Source organism: Girardinichthys multiradiatus, chromosome 14 (assembly GCF_021462225.1).
Source record: "Girardinichthys multiradiatus isolate DD_20200921_A chromosome 14, DD_fGirMul_XY1, whole genome shotgun sequence".
NCBI lineage: Eukaryota > Metazoa > Chordata > Actinopteri > Cyprinodontiformes > Goodeidae > Girardinichthys > Girardinichthys multiradiatus.
Window position 1 is genome coordinate 19,646,269 of NC_061807.1, and position 19,715 is coordinate 19,665,983.

Sequence of the window (19,715 nt, forward strand, 5' to 3'; positions counted from 1 at the left end):
TTTTATATATTAATGATCTGTGCAAAGCCTTTAAAGCAGTGTTGTTTGCTGATGACACAAATTTGTTTCACGACATAGACATAGAAATTAGTAAATTAACACAGTTAAAATTATCATGAAATTTGAATAAAACAAAAATGTTGATTGGAAACGCTAAAGATGCAGGTGAAGGAAAACTTGAAATACAGGGTGTTGATATTGTAAGAGTAAAAGTAAATACATTTCTTGGAGTCATAATTGATAAAAAACTAAATTGGAAAACCTATAAAAAAAAGTATCAAAAAGCTTGGCAATTTTATACAAAACTACATATTTATTGGATCAAAAATCACTACATAAATTATACTGCTCATTAAAATTAACATACCATTTGAAATATTGTGTGGAGGTTTGTGGCAACAGTTACAAAACTACTCATAAGAATTATTAATAACGCTGGATATCGAGCATATACTAACCCACAATTCATTCAATCAAAAATATAAAATAATTCATGATTTGGTGGACTTTCAAACACTGAAGATTTTATTCAAGGCCAGAAACAAACAATTATCTCCAAATATTCAAAGACAGTTTATTGAAAGGGAAACACAATACAATCTAAGAGGATTGTGTTGTTTTCTAATCCAAAAAGGTCGTACAACATTAAAAAGCTTTTGTGTTACTGTTAGTGGAGTAAAGAAACGGATCACTAACTAAAACAACGTGAAACAATTCACCAGTTTAAAAAGAGATACAAAGAAATGATTTCTGCAAAACATGTCAGCGATAAGATTAAAATAAAAACAGGTTCATAAGCACAGTTTTTATGTTTTTTATTTTGAGTGCAGCTTTAAAAAGAAGCTGATATTTGTGTTTTGAGTTGTATTTGTGCATTGGCGCAATGGATGTATGCATGTTATTAATATCCAAATAAGCTAAACTGAAATAATAATCAAAAGTTCATGGTGTAGTGAATGCATAAACAAACAAGTCTACTGCCTCTTTTGACTCCACTAAACATGCAGCGTTTATTCTGTTGCACAAAACAACTGCAACAATTTTTTGTCAGTCACTCCTCCCAAACCAGGAAACATCAGAATATTTTAAAGAGAAACACGCAGTGTGCAAATAACATCCCAAAAGGATGAAGTATGCCATCACTGCATTAAGAGTCATCTACAATAGACAGTTTAAGCAACTAAATAAATAAGAAATAATTTAAAAAAAGAATAAAACTTCACTGGTATTTATGTTAGAGGAATTGTAAGGGGTGCCACTTGTTGTGGTATGGCAAATATTTTCTAATGAGGGATTTGTTTTTCTGTAGTAAATAAATGAACTCAAATTAAAGGTTGGGATTTTTCTCATTTGCTTAGCCTGAGATTAGGCTGCTGTTATGAAGGTTTAATTTATTTTTAAGATCTTAACCAGGGGTGCCAATACGAATCAAGGGAGCTGTAGCGACAAACTAAAGTTGAACTTTAGAGTATAACGCTCCTCCAAACATCCCTGAGCACAAATGCAACATCATTATATCATCTTTCATCTTTTAAAATGTGCCAACTTTGATTGCTCCTCCTGAAAACATGCAAAAATAGACCTTCTCTAATCCTGCAATATTATAGGAGATGGAAAAGCGAAAGAAAAGTTGAATTAAAAGTTGAGTAAGAAGCTTATTCTGGGACTTGTTGTCCTGAAGGAACAGTTTTACTCTGTTCTGCCACATGACAGAAGAAGTGTTTCAAAATTAAACTGAGGGTTCACAAACCCAATCGTTTTGGGTTATCCTTACCTTCTGGGAGCCAGACAAGAGGATTCATCTGAGTTTCTGTGCTTTATATGACTCACACCAACATCTATGCCATGCGTTATTGCTTGTGTGGCAGGCATGACATATGTGTACTTTTATTTGCATTCTTGTTTTTCTATTAAACTCAGAGATCATCAGATATTTTGTGGCAGAGTCAGGAAGAGCAGATTTTGTTTAGCCATCCTTCTGGCCTCTCTGTATTTATCACAGTTCATTGCTCCTAGACACAGTTTGCTATGGATAATAACGCTGCTAGTCAAAGGTATATTTCCATGAGTGGCAAGTGTACAACAACATTTAAAAAAATAGCGGCATAAAGTATTAGAATCAGAATCCCCTTTATTGGCCAGGATTGTGTGCAAAAACATGAAATTTGACTTCGGTTTCAAGTGCTCTCAGCGTATAAACATTAAACATAAATATATCAACTTTAGAGGATGTATGTATGGGCAAAGAAAAAAGAAAGGCAGGTTGTGGTAATATATACTCATTTTGTTTTACAGTGGAGTAGCTGACTATACTCTGGCTGTAAGGTGTTCATTGTGTTCATCAGAGAGACCGCCTGGGGGACAAAATGGTCTCTGTGGCGGCTAGTCTTTGCAAATAGCGCTCTATAGCGCTGACCTGAAGGTAAAGTTCTGAAGAACAATTGCCATTTTTATTGGAACATATACATTTATATGTCATCAGAGTGCCACATTGAATGATACTGACTTATTTGGTAACCCCTCAGATTCATTGAATTTACTTAAATCCCTTCCTTGGCCACAGGTGTATAAAATCCAGCACCTAGGCATGCAGACTGCCTCTACAAACATATGAGAAAGATTGGGTGGCTCTCAGGGGTTTAGTGAATTTCTCTGTGGTACCATTATAGGATGCAACCTGTGCAATAAGTCCAGTCATGAAATGTCCTCGCAGTTAAATATTCCATAGTCATATTTTTGGCATCACCACAAAATGGTAGCCCAGAGTAAAATCACAGAGCGGAGTCAGAGGATGCTGAGGCTCAGAAGCAAAGATCGCCAACCTTCTGCAGAGTCAGTGGCTACAGTCCTCCAAGGTTCCTGTAGCACACCTCGGGTGGCCTCTGGAGCAGTGGAGACTGAATCATTTCTCTTTGACCAGTTGGGTTTGTGAGTTGCCAAGAGAACATTTCCCTCACAGTTTTGTTTCAAGGGTAAAGCTTGGGAAGGGGGGGTGTGAGGCTGCTTTTCGGGATTGTCTCTTCCTGTTTGGAAATGACATGCACACCAGTGTACCAGGCAAGGTCCCTAAAGACTTGGATGACCAAATCTGCTGCAGAAGAACTTGACTGGGCTGCACAGAGTCCTATAAAAACCTCTTTGGGATGAGTTTGAGTGAAATGCAAGCCAGGCCTTCAATGTCTCACCTCACAAGTGCAACACTCTGTAACGTTGTGGAAAGCCTTCCAAGAATAGTTAAAGTTATTACAGCAGCAAAGTGCGGGTCATATTAAACCCACTTGGATTAAGAATGGGATTTCAATCCAGCTCATTTGTGAGATAAACGAATACTGATGACAACATAGTGAATATTTTATCCTGGGCTTAACAAGAAGAATAGGGTTTAGCCTGATTTTAGATAAAACATCAGAATGAAGGTAATGTGTTTTATTCAACTTAAAACCTCAAAGTCAAATACATTTTCCACCAATGTTAGTTGGGATTTCTTTATTAACAAACTGCCTGGATGTTGCAAATTATGTCTTCAGATTTCAAGTAACACAATATTTTCCAGTGTAGAAAATAAAGATGCTTTTGTTTACTTTATCTGCTAACAAACCATGCTTGTACACCAAGAATTAAACTGCTGCATTCACTGGTTTTTAAACCTTCACTTTATATCCAAAGCTTTTAGATTCATTGCACAACATTTCCTTCTTGATCTCTTTTTTTTCCACAATGTCTCAAATCTGCACTGTGCTCTGGAGAAACGCTCCCTTAACGTGCTTGGGCAGCTGTATCCTCGGCCCAGTGGGGCGCGTTCACTCTCGCCCCTAAATCTGCCTAATTATGCATCTCATCAGCTTTTCAGCCTCCAGATAGTCGGAAACTGAGCCACACAAACGCTTATTCTCTCTCCATCTCATCTATGATACACGTTTTTATCGCTGTGCATCTCTTGCATAATGTCTGGGATTTTATCCACCAATCCTGACTCTTTCTGCCCAAATAAACCACCTCGTTCTGCCACCGAAGAATTCCTCTACCTGCTAATTTTTTCTCTAATCCTCAACAGGACAACTGCCGGAATACCATGAACAAATGTAATTTCTTCATCGTCCAGTAATAATTGCTCCCCATTGGGACTGCCTGGCTGCCTCGTTGCATCTCCTCCACCCACGCCCTAACTCTATATCCGCTCCACAACACCCTTAAGACCCCTCTGCCCCTCTGCTACAAGCCTGGAGCTCCGTGGGTGCAGCCGATGATCAGTCAGCCATACACGTCTTTACATGCATGCACAGTGATTGTATGCCTGCACTCATACTCACCATCCAGGCTGACTAGCAGGATTACACATATGCAGAGGAATATCTGCACAAACATCAAACATGTGTGCTAAAGATATAACCAAGATGAGTTTCTGCTGGCTTAATCCTGCTCAAGCTCAGTCAGAGGAGAAGAAAATACGATTTGGAAGGAAGAATGCAGTCTTTAGACAGAGGAGTGTACAGCATGGGGAGAATGGACACAAAGAAAGAAGTAAAAACTAAAAATAACTGTCTGAAATGCACAAGATACAGTATAACTGCAGTATTGAAAAGTCTGGAAAAGTATGCATTTTAATTTAGGTATTTTCCTGGTCTTAATAGGCATGGACAAAGAAAATAGTATGGTGAGAAGATATTAATAATCACACTGCCTAAAGGTTGTATCCCTCCATCCATCCATTCATCTATCCATCCATCCATTCACCTGGTCATCCATTCGTCCGTCTATCAGTCTGTCCATCCGTCTATCAGTCTACCCATCCATTAGGCTGAAAAAACACTGGATAAACAGTTGAAGTTGATTATAATTGTGAAGTTTTAATTATGTGTTGATTCGACACATTTAAACCAGCAAAGCAAAATTAAATGTGCAGATTAAATACAACACTCATTGCCACCCACACTTATTGCTGCACTTATTTAATCTTTTATTGCAGAACTACAGGGGTTGGACAATGAAACTGAAACACCTGTCATTTTAGTGTGGGAGGTTTCATGGCTAAATTGGACCAGCCTGGTAGCCAGTCTTCATTGATTGCACATTGCACCAGTAAGAGCAGAGTGTGAAGGTTCAATTAGCAGGGTAAGAGCACAGTTTTGCTCAAAATATTGAAATGCACAAAACATTATGGGTGACATACCAGAGTTCAAAAGAGGACAAATTGTTGGTGTACGTCTTGCTGGTACATCTGTGACCAAGACAGCAAGTCTTTGTGATGTATCAAGAGCCACGGTATCCAGGGTAATGTCAGCATACCACCAAGAAGGACGAACCACATCCAACAGGATTAACTGTGGACACAAGAGGAAGCTGTCTGAAAGGGATGTTCGGGTGCTAACCCGGATTGTATCCAAAAAACATAAAACCACGGCTGCCCAAATCACGGCAGAATTAAATGTGCACCTCAACTCTCCTGTTTCCACCAGAACTGTCCGTCGGGAGCTCCACAGGGTCAATATACACGGCCGGGTTGCTATAGCCAAACCTTTGGTCACTCATGCCAATGCCAAACGTCGGTTTCAATGGTGCAAGGAGAGCAAATCTTGGGCTGTGGACAATGTGAAACATGTATTGTTCTCTGATGAGTCCACCTTTACTGTTTTCCCCACATCTGGTAGAGTTACGGTGTGGAGAAGCCCCAAAGAAGCGTACCACCCAGACTGTTGCATGCCCAGAGTGAAGCATGGGGGTGGATCAGTGATGGTTTGGGCTGCCATATCATGGCATTCCCTTGGCCCAATACTTGTGCTAGATGGGCACGTCACTGCCAAGGACTACCGAACCATTCTTGAGGACCATGTGCATCCAATGGTTCAAACATTGTATCCTGAAGGTGGTGCCGTGTATCAGGATGACAATGAACCAATACACACAGCAAGACTGGTGAAAGATTGGTTTGATGAACATGAAAGTGAAGTTGAACATCTCCCATGGCCTGCACAGTCACCAGATCTAAATATTATTGAGCCACTTTGGGGTGTTTTGGAGGAGCGAGTCAGGTGTTTCCGTTTCATTGTCCAACCCCTGTATATTCTAACACTGTAATGTTTGGACTACATTTTATCCATTTAGTTGTTAAATGTACCAAGATCTACCAAAGGACCTTACACTGCAATTATTTGTTTTCCATAGTCTGAAACGACAATTAATCAAGGTCCAATTCTATTAGTATTTAAAACGGTATGAAAGAAATGATAGCATGCACCTTCATGGAAAAATAGTAAGGAAATATGCAAGTTTTTTTTATTGTTTTACACCCATCCATACTCTGATCAACATATTTAAAGATAACACAAATGAATGAGAATAGGAATGGCTACTAAAACCAAAGAAATGATCTCAGATTCAAAGTGATACAGAAAAATCAATGAATAAAACAGTCCTGTAGCCCTTAGAGGGTACATAAATTCTGATCTATTCAGCTCTGTTAGGGTATATTCCTTCTGACGGATGGCAGAGAAAGAAATACACGAGTGTCGTACTATTAATATCACAATATTGTAGACATGAAAACCATGAAGCATGGAGTAGAAGAGGAGAGAGGTGACTGAAAAGATAAATACTAGCCGAGTCTGTGTAAACATGTTGAATGGAAATGTCATTTAACCCTGAGACATGAGCCCTCTGAGGCTGTGTGTGTCTGTGTGTGTGTGTGTGTGTGTTTGTGTATGCGTGTGTGCTGGTTCAGAAGCAGAGCAGTGAGGTACAGCTGATCTGATATGAATTGATGGCCGCTGTCAGTGCTCTTACTGCTTTCAATAAACAGGTCAGAGCTTGTGTGTGGTTTGCTCTACAGTGGATCTAAATATGCTCTTCGTCTGCCTTCATCTTATCTTCCAGTTTCTTTTCAATCTTGTATTTATTTCTGATTCATGTAATGAACATTTTGTTGTTTCTTTTAAACAGCTTTTAACATCAAACATTTCTCTGTTGCTGTTCTGGCATCTTTCCTTCATACAAAAAAAGTTTTAACCACATTTAATGTTTGCATATTTTGCTTCCCAGCAGCCTTACTTTCTTAGAAGTGGTCCTGATCTAAAGTTCTCCGGGCCTAAATCTATTTTCTGACTTTGGCTGTATTATGAATACTATTTTAGAATAATTTTAAAGAAAATCAGTAAGACAAATTCTTTTTGTCATTTTTATGAGTTCTAAATCTAAAGACAAATATCACAAATTGGCCAATAACATATTTTAAACTGGTTTCAACATGCAGTGTATGCTGTGGTGTTGAAAAACACCAGTCAAACACATCTAAACTTGAGGACATGAAGATGATTTTCTAAACCCTCCGTTCCTGTCACATTTTTGCAATATTTGTCTCAGTTTTAAGTTCTCCTGTCATGGATAGTGCATGTACAGGTCCTTCTCAAAATATTAGCATATTGTGATAAAGTTCATTATTTTCCATAATGTAATGATGAAAATTTAACATTCATATATTTTAGATTCATTGCACACTAACTGAAATATTTCAGGTCTTTTATTGTCTTAATACGGATGATTTTGGCATACAGCTCATGAAAACCCAAAATTCCTATCTCACAAAATTTGCATATCATTAAAAGGGTCTCTAAACGAGCTATGAACCTAATCATCTGAATCAACGAGTTAACTCTAAACACCTGCAAAAGATTCCTGAGGCCTTTAAAACTCCCAGCCTGGTTCATCACTCAAAACCCCAATCATGGGTAAGACTGCCGACCTGACTGCTGTCCAGAAGGCCACTATTGACACCCTCAAGCAAGAGGGTAAGACACAGAAATAAATTTCTGAATGAATAGGCTGTTCCCAGAGTGCTGTATCAAGGCACCTCAGTGGGAAGTCTGTGGGAAGGAAAAAGTGTGGCAGAAAACGCTGCACAACGAGAAGAGGTGACCGGACCCTGAGGAAGATTGTGGAGAAGGGCCGATTCCAGACCTTGAGGGACCTGCGGAAGCAGTGGACTGAGTCTGGAGTAGAAACATCCAGAGCCACCGTGCACAGGCGTGTGCAGGAAATGGGCTACAGGTGCCGCATTCCCCAGGTCAAGCCACTTTTGAACCAGAAACAGCGGCAGAAGCGCCTGACCTGGGCTACAGAGAAGCAGCACTGGACTGTTGCTCAGTGGTCCAAAGTACTTTTTTCGGATGAAAGCAAATTCTGCATGTCATTCGGAAATCAAGATGCCAGAGTCTGGAGGAAGACTGGGGAAAAGGAAATGCCAAAATGCCAGAAGTCCAGTGTCAAGTACCCACAGTCAGTGATGGTCTGGGGTGCCGTGTCAGCTGCTGGTGTTGGTCCACTGTGTTTTATCAAGGGCAGGGTCAATGCAGCTAGCTATCAGGAGATTTTGGAGCACTTCATGCTTCCATCTGCTGAAAAGCTTTATGGAGATGAAGATTTCATTTTTCAGCACGACCTGGCACCTGCTCACAGTGCCAAAACCACTGGTAAATGGTTTACTGACCATGGTATCACTGTGCTCAATTGGCCTGCCAACTCTCCTGACCTGAACCCCATAGAGAATATGTGGGATATTGTGAAGAGAACGTTGAGAGACTCAAGACCCAACACTCTGGATGAGCTAAAGGCCGCTATCGAAGCATCCTGGGCCTCCATAAGACCTCAGCAGTGCCACAGGCTGATTGCCTCCATGCCACGCCGCATTGAAGCAGTCATTTCTGCCAAAGGATTCCCGACCAAGTATTGAGTGCATAACTGTACATGATTATTTGAAGGTTGACGTTTTTTGTATTAAAAACACTTTTCTTTTATTGGTCGGATGAAATATGCTAATTTTGTGAGATAGGAATTTTGGGTTTTCATGAGCTGTATGCCAAAATCATCCGTATTAAGACAATAAAAGACCTGAAATATTTCAGTTAGTGTGCAATGAATCTAAAATATATGAATGTTACATTTTCATCATGACATTATGGAAAATAATGAACTTTATCACAATATGCTAATATTTTGAGAAGGACCTGTATATTAAGGTCAAGAGTGTGGAATCCCCAAAAATCTGCTGCTTGAAGTAGGGGAACGTTATTTTTGCTGACATCTCTGTCTCTCTTTTTGTAGCTTTAAAGATAAATTGATTCTCCGGGAATGAGCTGTCATTGCTCTGTGGGTGACCCCAAGTGTTCAGATAAATATCAAGATTAATCGGAGAGTAAGTCATACCATCAGTTTTACTTTAAGTTTCAAGCATCCAACTCCCCCAAAATGAGAAAATCTTAAGCACAGACAGAGCGTCTGCACAGTGTGACATGAAACTAAGTAATATCATTGGATCATTTTGTAGTAGCAGTTGCTTTAATTCTGTTAAGCCCAAAACTGAGTCAGCCATAGTTATTTATAGTATTTATATGTTGATTTATCCAGTGAGAAGGACATAGAAGTCAGGATAACTGTTGTCTGGGAGCAGTAACTTTGAGACCCATTAGACCAGCACCCTACCCAGATATTTAAATGTGCTCTCTGATGAGCCCAGTTCTGCCTGTATTTGCCGCAGTAATGAATGATTCATTAATTTGGCTTAGACACTAAGAAAACAACAAGTCACTACTGCGAATAGTTAGTGTGGTTAAACATTGCAGTACAAATGTTTATTGAAGCCAGGTTTGTAATGGATTCATAATCCTAAAACAAATCGGAGAGACCATTTTTGATGGATCAGGAGAACTGTTCTTCACTTTCTTGCAGCTCACGCATTTTTTCTGCATAGACAATCTTTGGGGAAAGTAAAAGTGCTCACCCCATCCATTTTCTGGCTTGTCAAAGAACTACCACTCATCCCTTTTGTATATTTTTATTTCGTTTTATGTTTTTTGTGTACAACAATGGGTGGCAGGGCTCTGCTGTTCCAGACAACACATCACCATCCATATGTGGTCGTGCCTTTCTGTTTCAGAGAGGCGCGGCTCTAAAGGGTTTTTTGTTTCAGAAAACTGCATCTTAAAGTTACTAATCTTTTTTTTTTTTAATGAAAAGGGCAACCTGTCCAGGGTGAACCCCGCCTCTCGCCCATAGACTGCTAGAGATAAGCACCAGCTCCCCTGTGACCCACTATGGAAGAAGCGGTATAGAAGATGGATGAATGAGTTTATGAAAACTGAAAAGGCTAATTACTACTGTATTATTATTTATACTTGATATTTTTTAATATTTTTAGTTTTTCTTAAGCTAAAATATAATGATGTGTGTCCTGTATCACTGCATCTTAAAACAAAATTTTTTAGCCCAAAACAACATATAGTTCTGTGCAAACGTCTTGGGTAATCCCTCCTTTCTCCAATTTTGCTTCCAAAACAAGATTACAAGACTTTCTTGTAATCTTCTAAAGTAGTCTTGATAAAAAGTCATCCAGGCTTTTTGAAGTTTTTCTTTGGACCTTCTTTTGGACAATGTAGATTTGGGTTGTGTATGCATTTGAGAAAGGGGCGTATCCGTTTTGGCTAAAACCTTGAAGCCTGAGATGTTTTAGCTGAAAAACAAAGATTTAGAAATACATAAAATAATGAAAGAGCCCAGTGTGGAGCATTGATAGATCAGGGAGTAGAAAGGAGAGACGTGACAAGTTGCTGTCAGACCAAGAAGACCCTTGAAGATCGATGAGGACAGGGTGAGTGACCCAACGTTAATGTCACCACGGATGACTAACAATGGTTATTTGTACTTTATGTTTGTCTGAAAGAGGGACAGCAGTTTTCTGTCCAGTGTGTATGAGTGTATTTGAGATTATGTCAAAAAGGAACCGAGAGGCAAAGTTTCTAAATGTGTTTATGTCTTATTTTGTGGCTGCGAACATTTATTTGACCTGATTTGACCCGGCATCACCAGTTCACAGTTCCATTTCCCATTTTTATTCACAGATTAACAAAAAATAGGCTCTAAAGAAACATATTCCTTTTTTTTTTTTTTTTTTGCTTTCAGCAGCTCTGCTTGGTGCTTACCACCCAACATAAAACCAACAGCAGCATTAACTGCAGTCTCCACACAGACACGTCTGTCTTTAATGACTTGGGTGTATAGACTCACACATGAAAGACCATTTTCAAGGCTGTTATTTTTACCAGATCATGGTGGGAACATTGAAAAATCAATTTTAAAGCTAAAGTTTTTTATAGTTTTTCTGTTTGTGCTTTCACGTCTAAGGTGTGGGAAGACATTAGCTCAAAGGAATCCACAAAAACAACATAAGAGGTTAACCTTAAATGTGAACTCGAACAACAGAGCATCAGGGAATTTTGTTTGCCTTCTCTTTCTTAAAAATAAAATCCTGTATGTCTGTAAACTGTTCCATGGGGAGTAAAATTTTGCAGTTCTGAGGCAAATATTAGATTTCACCAGCCTTTGTTCTGGCTAGCAGGAATATTAGGGAACATCTCCAACACAATCAAAGTCTGACAAAGTTTATCTGTAAACAGACTTACTGGTACTTTAATGACAAATGTGTGAACAGATTTCCAACATGATTCTTTTCAGGAAATACAAAATTATCTGGCCTGTTTATGTCCTCTACTGAACCATGTCGGAGAAAACCTTCAGGTGTTCTTTAGCTTTGGTATCATGATGCATTGCCAGCTGTTGCCAGTTCTGATACGCCTTTAAAATATGAAAACATTTAATTCATCACAAACGTACCTGCATCTGTGAACACTGATTTTGAAGTGTTGCCACAAATTCTCGATTGGATTTAGTTGTGGACTTTGATGAAATTAATATGCTTTGACCTAAACCATACCTTTGTAGCGTTAGCTTAATGTTCAGGGTTGTTGTCCTGCTTGAAGGTGAGCATTTGCACCCATTTCAAGTCTTTTGCAACCTCTAGCAGGTTTTCTTCTAGTCCAGTATTTAGCTGCCTCCACCTTTCGATCAAATCTGACCAGCTTCCCTGTCTCTGCAAAATGTTTTTCAATAATGGCTTTCTTCCTGCCACTCTCTCATAAAGGAAGAACAGAAGGATGGATAGAGTTTGAGAAAACTGTGTTTTTTTGTGGCCCTAGTGGCCTTTTATTTTCTGACAGTGAGCTGACAGATGGGGGAAGACATGAACCAAAGGTCAACAGGCCGAGACTCAAACCCGTGACGGCCTGCGTCGTGAAATAAGGCCTCCAAACATGGGTCGCCCATTTTACCTCTTATTTCTGGGAATCCCGTGTCTCCCCCAAAGCCGTGCTGCCCTGAACAGTGAGCCATATTGCAGACAACAAAAACTGCCACAGCCTGACACATAAAACTCAAGAATTAACTTTACAACAAATTCATATTAAACAATTAATATTAAATTGATTTGAATTGAATTGAGTCAAAATGATGCTTTTCGTCTTCTCAATGGAAAAACGTAGCACTTTCATATCTTAATAAAGCTTTAGACAGTTCCTTAAACAGTTTTTGTAACTTTTGAAATGTTTGATTTGAGTTACAATAGAGTATATTTTAATCTGAAACAAGAGAAACAGGTGCTAAATGACAACAGGATCTTTAAACACTGCTGTCTAATGAATAATAAGCCGTTGTTTGGTTTATTGCCCTGTCCTGCCCCTCCTGCAACCCCAACTGTCATTTGTAGACATACTGTTTAAATATCATCTGTTTAAATTCTTGTTGTGAAGCATTGGCACTTTTACACATTCTGAAGATTGTTAATGTACAAATACAAAGCGTTCTTAAGTAAAATACAAAACAAAAATATCTAACTCAGTTTGTGGTGAAAAAAACCTCTTTACTGTTTTCCTTATTAAATATAGATTCAGTATCATTTTTCGATATACATAATCGAACACTTTATAGCAATCTCTTGGATGAACAGTAAAAACATTATGTTTTTATTGTGTCTTTTGGTCTGAGGTAAAAGCAGGAGAGGATTAATATTTTTCATCTGTGCTTTTAAGGACCTTAGGCAGAACAAATCTACTGAAGGGTCAAATTGTTATTATTTGTAGCTCCATTACAGCTGAAGGCCACAAGTGTAATGGAGTTTACATCACGTCTAAAGAATCTCTTTAATTTTCTCTCATGTAATGATCCGCTTTTATTGCTTTTTCATTTTATGTGCTTGAATCCACCTTAAATCACATTTCAAATGTTCTTTTTTTTTTATTAAAAAAGGGGTTTCTGCTGTTCAGTTGTATGTTGTTAGGTCTGGTTCTAGCATTCATTAGAGACACCTTCTCCTGTTACAAAGGTATCTCTTTAAAGAAGCTTCTTTTTGTCCCTGTCATCCTGCAGGTTCTGGATCTCACTCGATTCTGAGCTGACCCTAAAGGAGTAATTAATCAAAGGCCCTGGATGCTTCAGCAACAATGGCTCCTGCAGCCATGTCTGTCCCTACATCTTCCTTTATCTCGCTCCACTCATCCCGTTTTTCATCCTGCTCGTTGTTCTTCCTCCTCCTCTCCCTCATTGTGCTGTTCTCCTGCCCTACTCCGGTAAACGCAGATTCTTCAGGGAACTGTACGGCCAGTGGAGACCCCTGTCAGGAAGGTGGGTCTCTGGTATTGTTATCGAAACTGCAGTTCAATATAAAAAGATTAACAGAACTTTATATTTTTTAAGCAGTTCTTAAATGGGTTAGAAAGTTTCCTGTTTGCTATATATCTGATTTTACAGATACAAATGTAACTTCAGCCCCCCTCCAAATCAAATTTCTAACGGCATCATCTGTTGTGGTTCTGTAGTGCTAAAATCTGTTCTGTAGTTGCTGACACAAAGATATCTGATAAAAACTTTGAAGGCTGGCATAAATTTGAAATATTTGTTCAGTTTGTTGTACAGTCCAGTAATCTGCATCTAAAATGTAAATTGTTTTTCATTATTTTTAATAAAATATGATCAGCATCACAAAAACTTTAAGTCGTACTTTTGTGTCATCATGGTTGAACTATTGTAATTTATTTAATCCTATTTAAGCCCAAACTGTGTTTTCTTTCTATGGTTGGTCCAAATTTCTGTTTCAAGAGTTTTTCTAAACCCCCTGATTCTTGTATCTTTTATGCCTTCCAATCAAACTAACAATTCAATTCCAAATCTTTCTTCTGATCTAATGTAAAAACTATAGGCAACCAGCCTAACCCTATCCTACTAAGATTTAGTCATTCCTCACGGTAGATTAAAAACACAAAAGCACTAGGGAACTGCTTTTGCTGTCCGGGGCCCAATCATCTAATTGTCACCCATTGAATTTCAAGATAGAAAGCCCACTGAGTGCTTGAAATCGCAGATAAAACTCAGCTCAGTTCAAAATGTTTCTGTGATTGATTTGGCTTTGGATAAAATCATCACTTTTGCCAATTCATACCCCAATTTTTGACCCATGCATCATCTTTTCATTCTAACTAATTCTATTGTAAACTTGTAACTAAACAATTTTCTAAACATATTTAACCAGTTCTACCCATTTTTATTGACTATTCCTTCTGATCTGATGCATACAGGACTACATACATCAGATTTTTTCCCTTTTTGCTTTTAGGTCACTTTTAAATGTTTCAAATCGTCAATATTTTGTATGCTGTTTTACCTGCTCATTCAACTGAAAATAAAAAGCAAAGTTTAATCTTGTTATTATTTTTGTTTCAGGAGTCGTACTTCCTGTGTGGAACCCCCAGAACCCCTCTGTAGGAGATAAAGTGGCACGGGCTATTGTTTACTTTGTGGCGCTCGTTTATATGTTCCTGGGAATGAGCATTATAGCGGACCGGTTCATGTCGTCCATAGAGGTACGCCAGTCATTAAACACTCTTGTATCTACAATGTCTTGCAAAAGAAGAATAAATACTTTTTCAAGATGGTTCTCTTTATTTAAACAAACTCCTTTTGATGCCTTCGCCCCCCTTTGCTATTATTTTCTTTCCTCTTCTCTGCAGGTCATAACTTCCCAAGAGAAGGAGATCACCATAAAAAGGCCAAATGGTGAGACCACAACAGCCACGGTCAGAATCTGGAATGAAACCGTTTCTAATCTCACTCTGATGGCTTTGGGTTCAAGTGCCCCCGAGATACTGCTGTCAGTTATCGAGGTTAGTCCAGAATGATGCCAATAGCTGCATAGTAGATCGGACGATATGATATATGATATGATAATCAAAATTTTTGACCACCAACCTGCAGGTGTGTGGTCACGGTTTTGAGGCCGGGTCTCTGGGTCCCAGCACAATCGTAGGCAGTGCTGCCTTCAACATGTTCGTCATCATCGCCCTCTGTGTTTATGTGGTTCCCGATGGAGAGACGAGGAAAATCAAACACCTTCGGGTGTTCTTTGTGACGGCAGCATGGAGTATCTTTGCCTACATCTGGCTCTACATGATTCTGAGTGTGATTTCCCCTGGAGAGGTGGAGGTGAGGATGCGGGTTCAGAGTCAGGAACAAGGAAATGGAACGGATTATGAAAGGATAAGTCTGTACCCTATCTCTTCTCTTCTGCAGGTATGGGAGGCTGTGCTCACTTTCCTCTGCTTTCCCCTCTGCGTGGTCCAAGCCTGGGTGGCCGACCGACGCCTTCTCTTCTACAAGTATGTCCGCAAGCGTTACCGTGCTGACAAGCACCGTGGCATCATCATTGAGACGGAAGGAGATGGTGGAATTGGTGGCATGGATGGAGGAGGAGCAGGAGGAGCGCTGGGTCCAGGTGGATTCACTAAGATGGATATGCTGGAGCTAGATGGACAGATCGCTCTGAACTGCCACAGTGGAATGGACGGAGGAATGATGGTGGAGGGTGGAAAGGATGAGGATGATGAAGCCAGGAGGGACATGGCAAGGACACTAAAGGAGCTGAAGCAGAGGCACCCAGACAAGGACATGGAGCAGCTGATTGAGATGGCTAATTATCAGGTACAGTCTTTAAACAGATATGTATCCCTTTATTTATATTAACTTGACTCAGAGTAGCTGTCACTTTGGCTCTGAATAGTTTTAAGTAGCTGTTAACTTTCCTCAAAATAGATTCTAGCTTGATTCCAAGCTGTTAGCTTTACTGTGAGTAGTTTTTTTGACTCTGAGTAGCCTATAATTTGACTCGGAACTGTCAGTTTGACTCTTACTGGACGTTAGGTTGCTGGCAGTGGCAGATGCTGTTCTTTCAAGGAGGGGAAGCTCAATTTCAAGATCGCTGATTCGCTCATTTCACTGTCAATCAAAAGGGATTCAGCCTCTGACAGATCATCCAATCATCATGCAGAAGCTGAGCGTCGGGGCCATCCGAGGCCAGCCCACTGCCCCATAGACCCCCAGAGATGCTGAGCGTCCGATTGGCGAGACAAAGCCCAGCATTTATCCAATGACTCGTCCAGTTTCGCTGCAGCCGAGGCCAGCCCACTACCCCATAGACCCACAGAGACGCTGAGCGTCCGATGGGCGGGACAAAGCCCAGCATTTTTGCTTCGCTATTGAACTCACTGTTTAATGCGCTGTGAAGCTGCGGGAATGAGTGAGAGGAAAGCTGCGTCATTATCAGTGATAAGAAGCTGATTCTGAACAAAAGTTGAGCGTGTTGTAGCGCATATTTAGTCAATGATATGTACACACAACAGTATATATTTGATCACTTATTTTTTTGAAATTTTAGGGGAAGCTGAGCTTCCCTTGCAGTCTTAGAGCAATCACCACTGGTTGCTGGCTAGCTGTTAGCTTTACTAAAAATAACTATTAGCTTGATTTTAAGCAGTTAGCTCAACTCTTGAGTAGCTGTTAGTTTGGCTCTGAATAGCTTATAGCTTGACTTTTGTGAGTAGGTTATAATTTGACTCCGAACTGTCAGCTTGACTTTTACTAGTTCTTAATTTAACCATAAGTAGGCATTAGCTTGAATTTTTCTAGCTATAAGCATGACTCAAGCATGATCAAATTAAAGCAAGATTCTAACTGTTCACAACTACCTCACTCAACACAGATAAAAACAAAGCTGTTTTATTCTAGTTGGAAAAGATAAAGACAATTATGATTCAAATAAAGTAAATTAGGTTTACCAAACCTCAGAAGTAGCAGTTACTGGTAGGAAAAGTAAAAGAAGCATCAGATTAGGTTCAAGTATCCCCTTTCAAATGACAGCCTTCTGTGGTTTGTAGGCTGGAAATCATTTTGTGAAACGGGGAAATATGCAGTTTTAGGCGATGCCATGGGGAGCTGTCAATAGAGGCAACATTGCAGTTTTTACAAAGAGCATGTTATCCTTTAAAAAATGTAAAACTAAATGTTCCACAAAAGTTTAGAAAAGACACAAACAAAAAAGTTCTAAAAGTTACAGGATGGCATTTATTTGGCCCAGTTGTGATTATTTTTTCTTATGGCCAGGTTGGTTTGGATAGCTTTTTTCCATTCATAAATTAAATCTTCATTTTAAAGCTGTAATTTAACTCTAAAGCTTACCTTTGATTTGATTATATAAAATATTTAAGTGTGACACAAAAAGACAAACAGAAGAAATCTCTTAGAGGGCAAAATCATTTTTCACAGCACCATAAACAAAAAAAGCAAGGTTAATCTTAGCTGAACATATCCAGTTACCTAAATGTATCTGAACGATCATTTATTGTGTTTTTAATTAGGTTCTGATGCAGCAGCAAAAGAGCAGAGCATTTTACCGCATCCAGGCAACCAGGATGATGATTGGAGCTGGCAACATCCTCAAGAAGCACGCTGCCGACCAGGCTCGCAAGGTGAGGAGCTGAGACCTTTTAACCTGACATTTCCAGCTGTTGAGTAACATTTCACCTGAGTGCATCTGCTTTATTTTGTTTTTCAGGTGGTGAGCAGCAACGAGACTCCTACTCAGGAGGACGATCCTCACACCATCAGGATGGAGTTTGAACCGTCTTTGTACCAATGCTTCGAAAACTGCGGCTCCCTGAATCTGACCGTTGCCAGACATGGAGGAGACCCTGGAGTTACTGTCAAAGTGAGTTTCAATTAGAACAAATGAATCACAGTCCACAAGGATTAAAATGTCTGTGGGGGTGAGAGCTAAGAGACGCAGCGAGAAGTAAAAGCCGGCATCAGAGGAAACAATCACTCAGATCTCCAGCACTTTTTTCTTCATCTGATCTCTCTTATAACACGTTTCACCTGCAGGAGATTTGAAAATCCTTGTTTTCTTTTCTAATTGGATGTTGTCATGTGGCTGAGATGATAGAAGAATTATGCGGTAAGCTGGGAAACACAACAGAGAACACCTCCCTCTGTTGCTTTTCAGTTTTCAGCTTTTCTCATAGCTCTTTGAAAACATTTTCCTTTTCCAAAGGCCGATTGATCTCAGCCTTGGAATACAGGCATAGTGTTTGAAATGTTCCTCTCCTTGCAAAAAATGTTGCTCTTCTGTAACTTCACTGATTTGTAGTTCACACTAAAACCTCCTGCTCTGCATTTATTGTGGGTAAATAAGTATGTAATTTCATTCTTATGGAATTGTTGAAGAAATGTACAGCTATAGAAAGTGGGCCTGGTCAGGCGAAGTTTTAAAACTTGTTCCAAAAGCTTGAGAGTTGTATTTTGCTTAAAATGGGTAATGTCCATGAATCACCAGTTTCTCGTGGGGAACCCCAAGGTATTCCCAGGCTTTATTAACAACACCTGTTCCATTGGAACTGATAAGATTTGCTGCTTAAGTGGTTCTTATTTTATCTGTCTGAGAAGAGGTTCCTAAAAAAATCGAGAGTGATTTTTTAAGGTTAATTATGGTGTTCCTCAAGGATCAGTTCTTGGCTCAGTCTTGTTTGCCTTGGACACCGTATTCTAAGACATGCCATTACAAGCCATTTCTAGACTGCTATGTGTGCCTCTTAGTCCTTCAGATGAGGTCAGCACAGTGGTCAGTCCTGCTGCCTTGCTGCAAGAAGGTCCTGAGTTCTTCCTGGCACACATGCTTTTACTGTGGATGCTCCAGTACCCTTTCACAATCGAAAGTCAACTAGCCACTTTAAAATCCTCCTTGGTGTGAGTGATTGTGAACATGGTTATCTATTATATATCTAAAACTGGATGCCATGAATAAGCCTGAAACTAAACCCCGATAAAGACAAAGATCATTACGACCGACTAACAGTAGATGTTTACAGTTTCTTTCATGGACCAAATAGTTTTGATCCAAAAAAACTTTCTTACATTTCTTAATGGTTGATGAATAACCGGCCAGAATTCAACTGCTGAACCTTTGGCTGTATAGTGCTCTATCAATAAAGATTGGTTTATTGATTAATTAATTAATTAATTGATTGATTTTCACAAGAACCAGGAAAATTTTAACATAATACACGTTTAGCCATCATAGCACTAGTTGCAAGCATTTTATTTTTTATTCACATGTAGTCGGGGTATCTTAGTCTTTTACTTTTACTCCTGGATTATTCCTCCAAGGAATGACATGTTAAGCACATTTTATATTTAATCCCTTGCTACATGAGTTCTCACACTGTTGATTAAGCCTTTTTGCACATTAAAAATCTCTTTTTTTCATGTAATGAGTGAATATTAATCCCTGAATTTTAGTAAGAGGTTTTAGAACTCCTTTCCTGTGTTGATGCCAAGCAGTGACGGCTCCGTAATCATACACAAGGCCTGAGGACGTGTTGAAAAATGGTAGTGACACAAATGTTTTAGACTAGATTGGACATTTGTGTCTTAAAAGTGTAAAATCACAATTGTTTTTGTGTTGCAATTAAGCATTTGCCACAGTGTGTCATGTTTCTGTTTGCCAGAGGAGGGTG

At 39.3% G+C, this 19,715-nt stretch overlaps 1 protein-coding gene across 2 annotated transcripts in view; it reads left to right on the top strand.

The window, feature by feature from the left end:
- The window catches only part of slc8a4b (solute carrier family 8 member 4b), a 146,965-nt gene that overhangs the window by 49,841 nt on the left and 77,409 nt on the right, over positions 1–19,715 (top strand). For both annotated transcript variants that reach the window (XM_047385672.1, XM_047385673.1), the window contains exons 2-8: positions 13,246–13,500; positions 14,596–14,735; positions 14,883–15,035; positions 15,127–15,354; positions 15,442–15,849; positions 17,562–17,672; positions 17,759–17,911. In XM_047385672.1, the coding sequence (XP_047241628.1) occupies positions 13,320–13,500; positions 14,596–14,735; positions 14,883–15,035; positions 15,127–15,354; positions 15,442–15,849; positions 17,562–17,672; positions 17,759–17,911 (1,374 nt within the window). In that variant the 5' untranslated portion in view covers positions 13,246–13,319. The remainder of the gene's footprint in view (positions 1–13,245; positions 13,501–14,595; positions 14,736–14,882; positions 15,036–15,126; positions 15,355–15,441; positions 15,850–17,561; positions 17,673–17,758; positions 17,912–19,715) is intronic.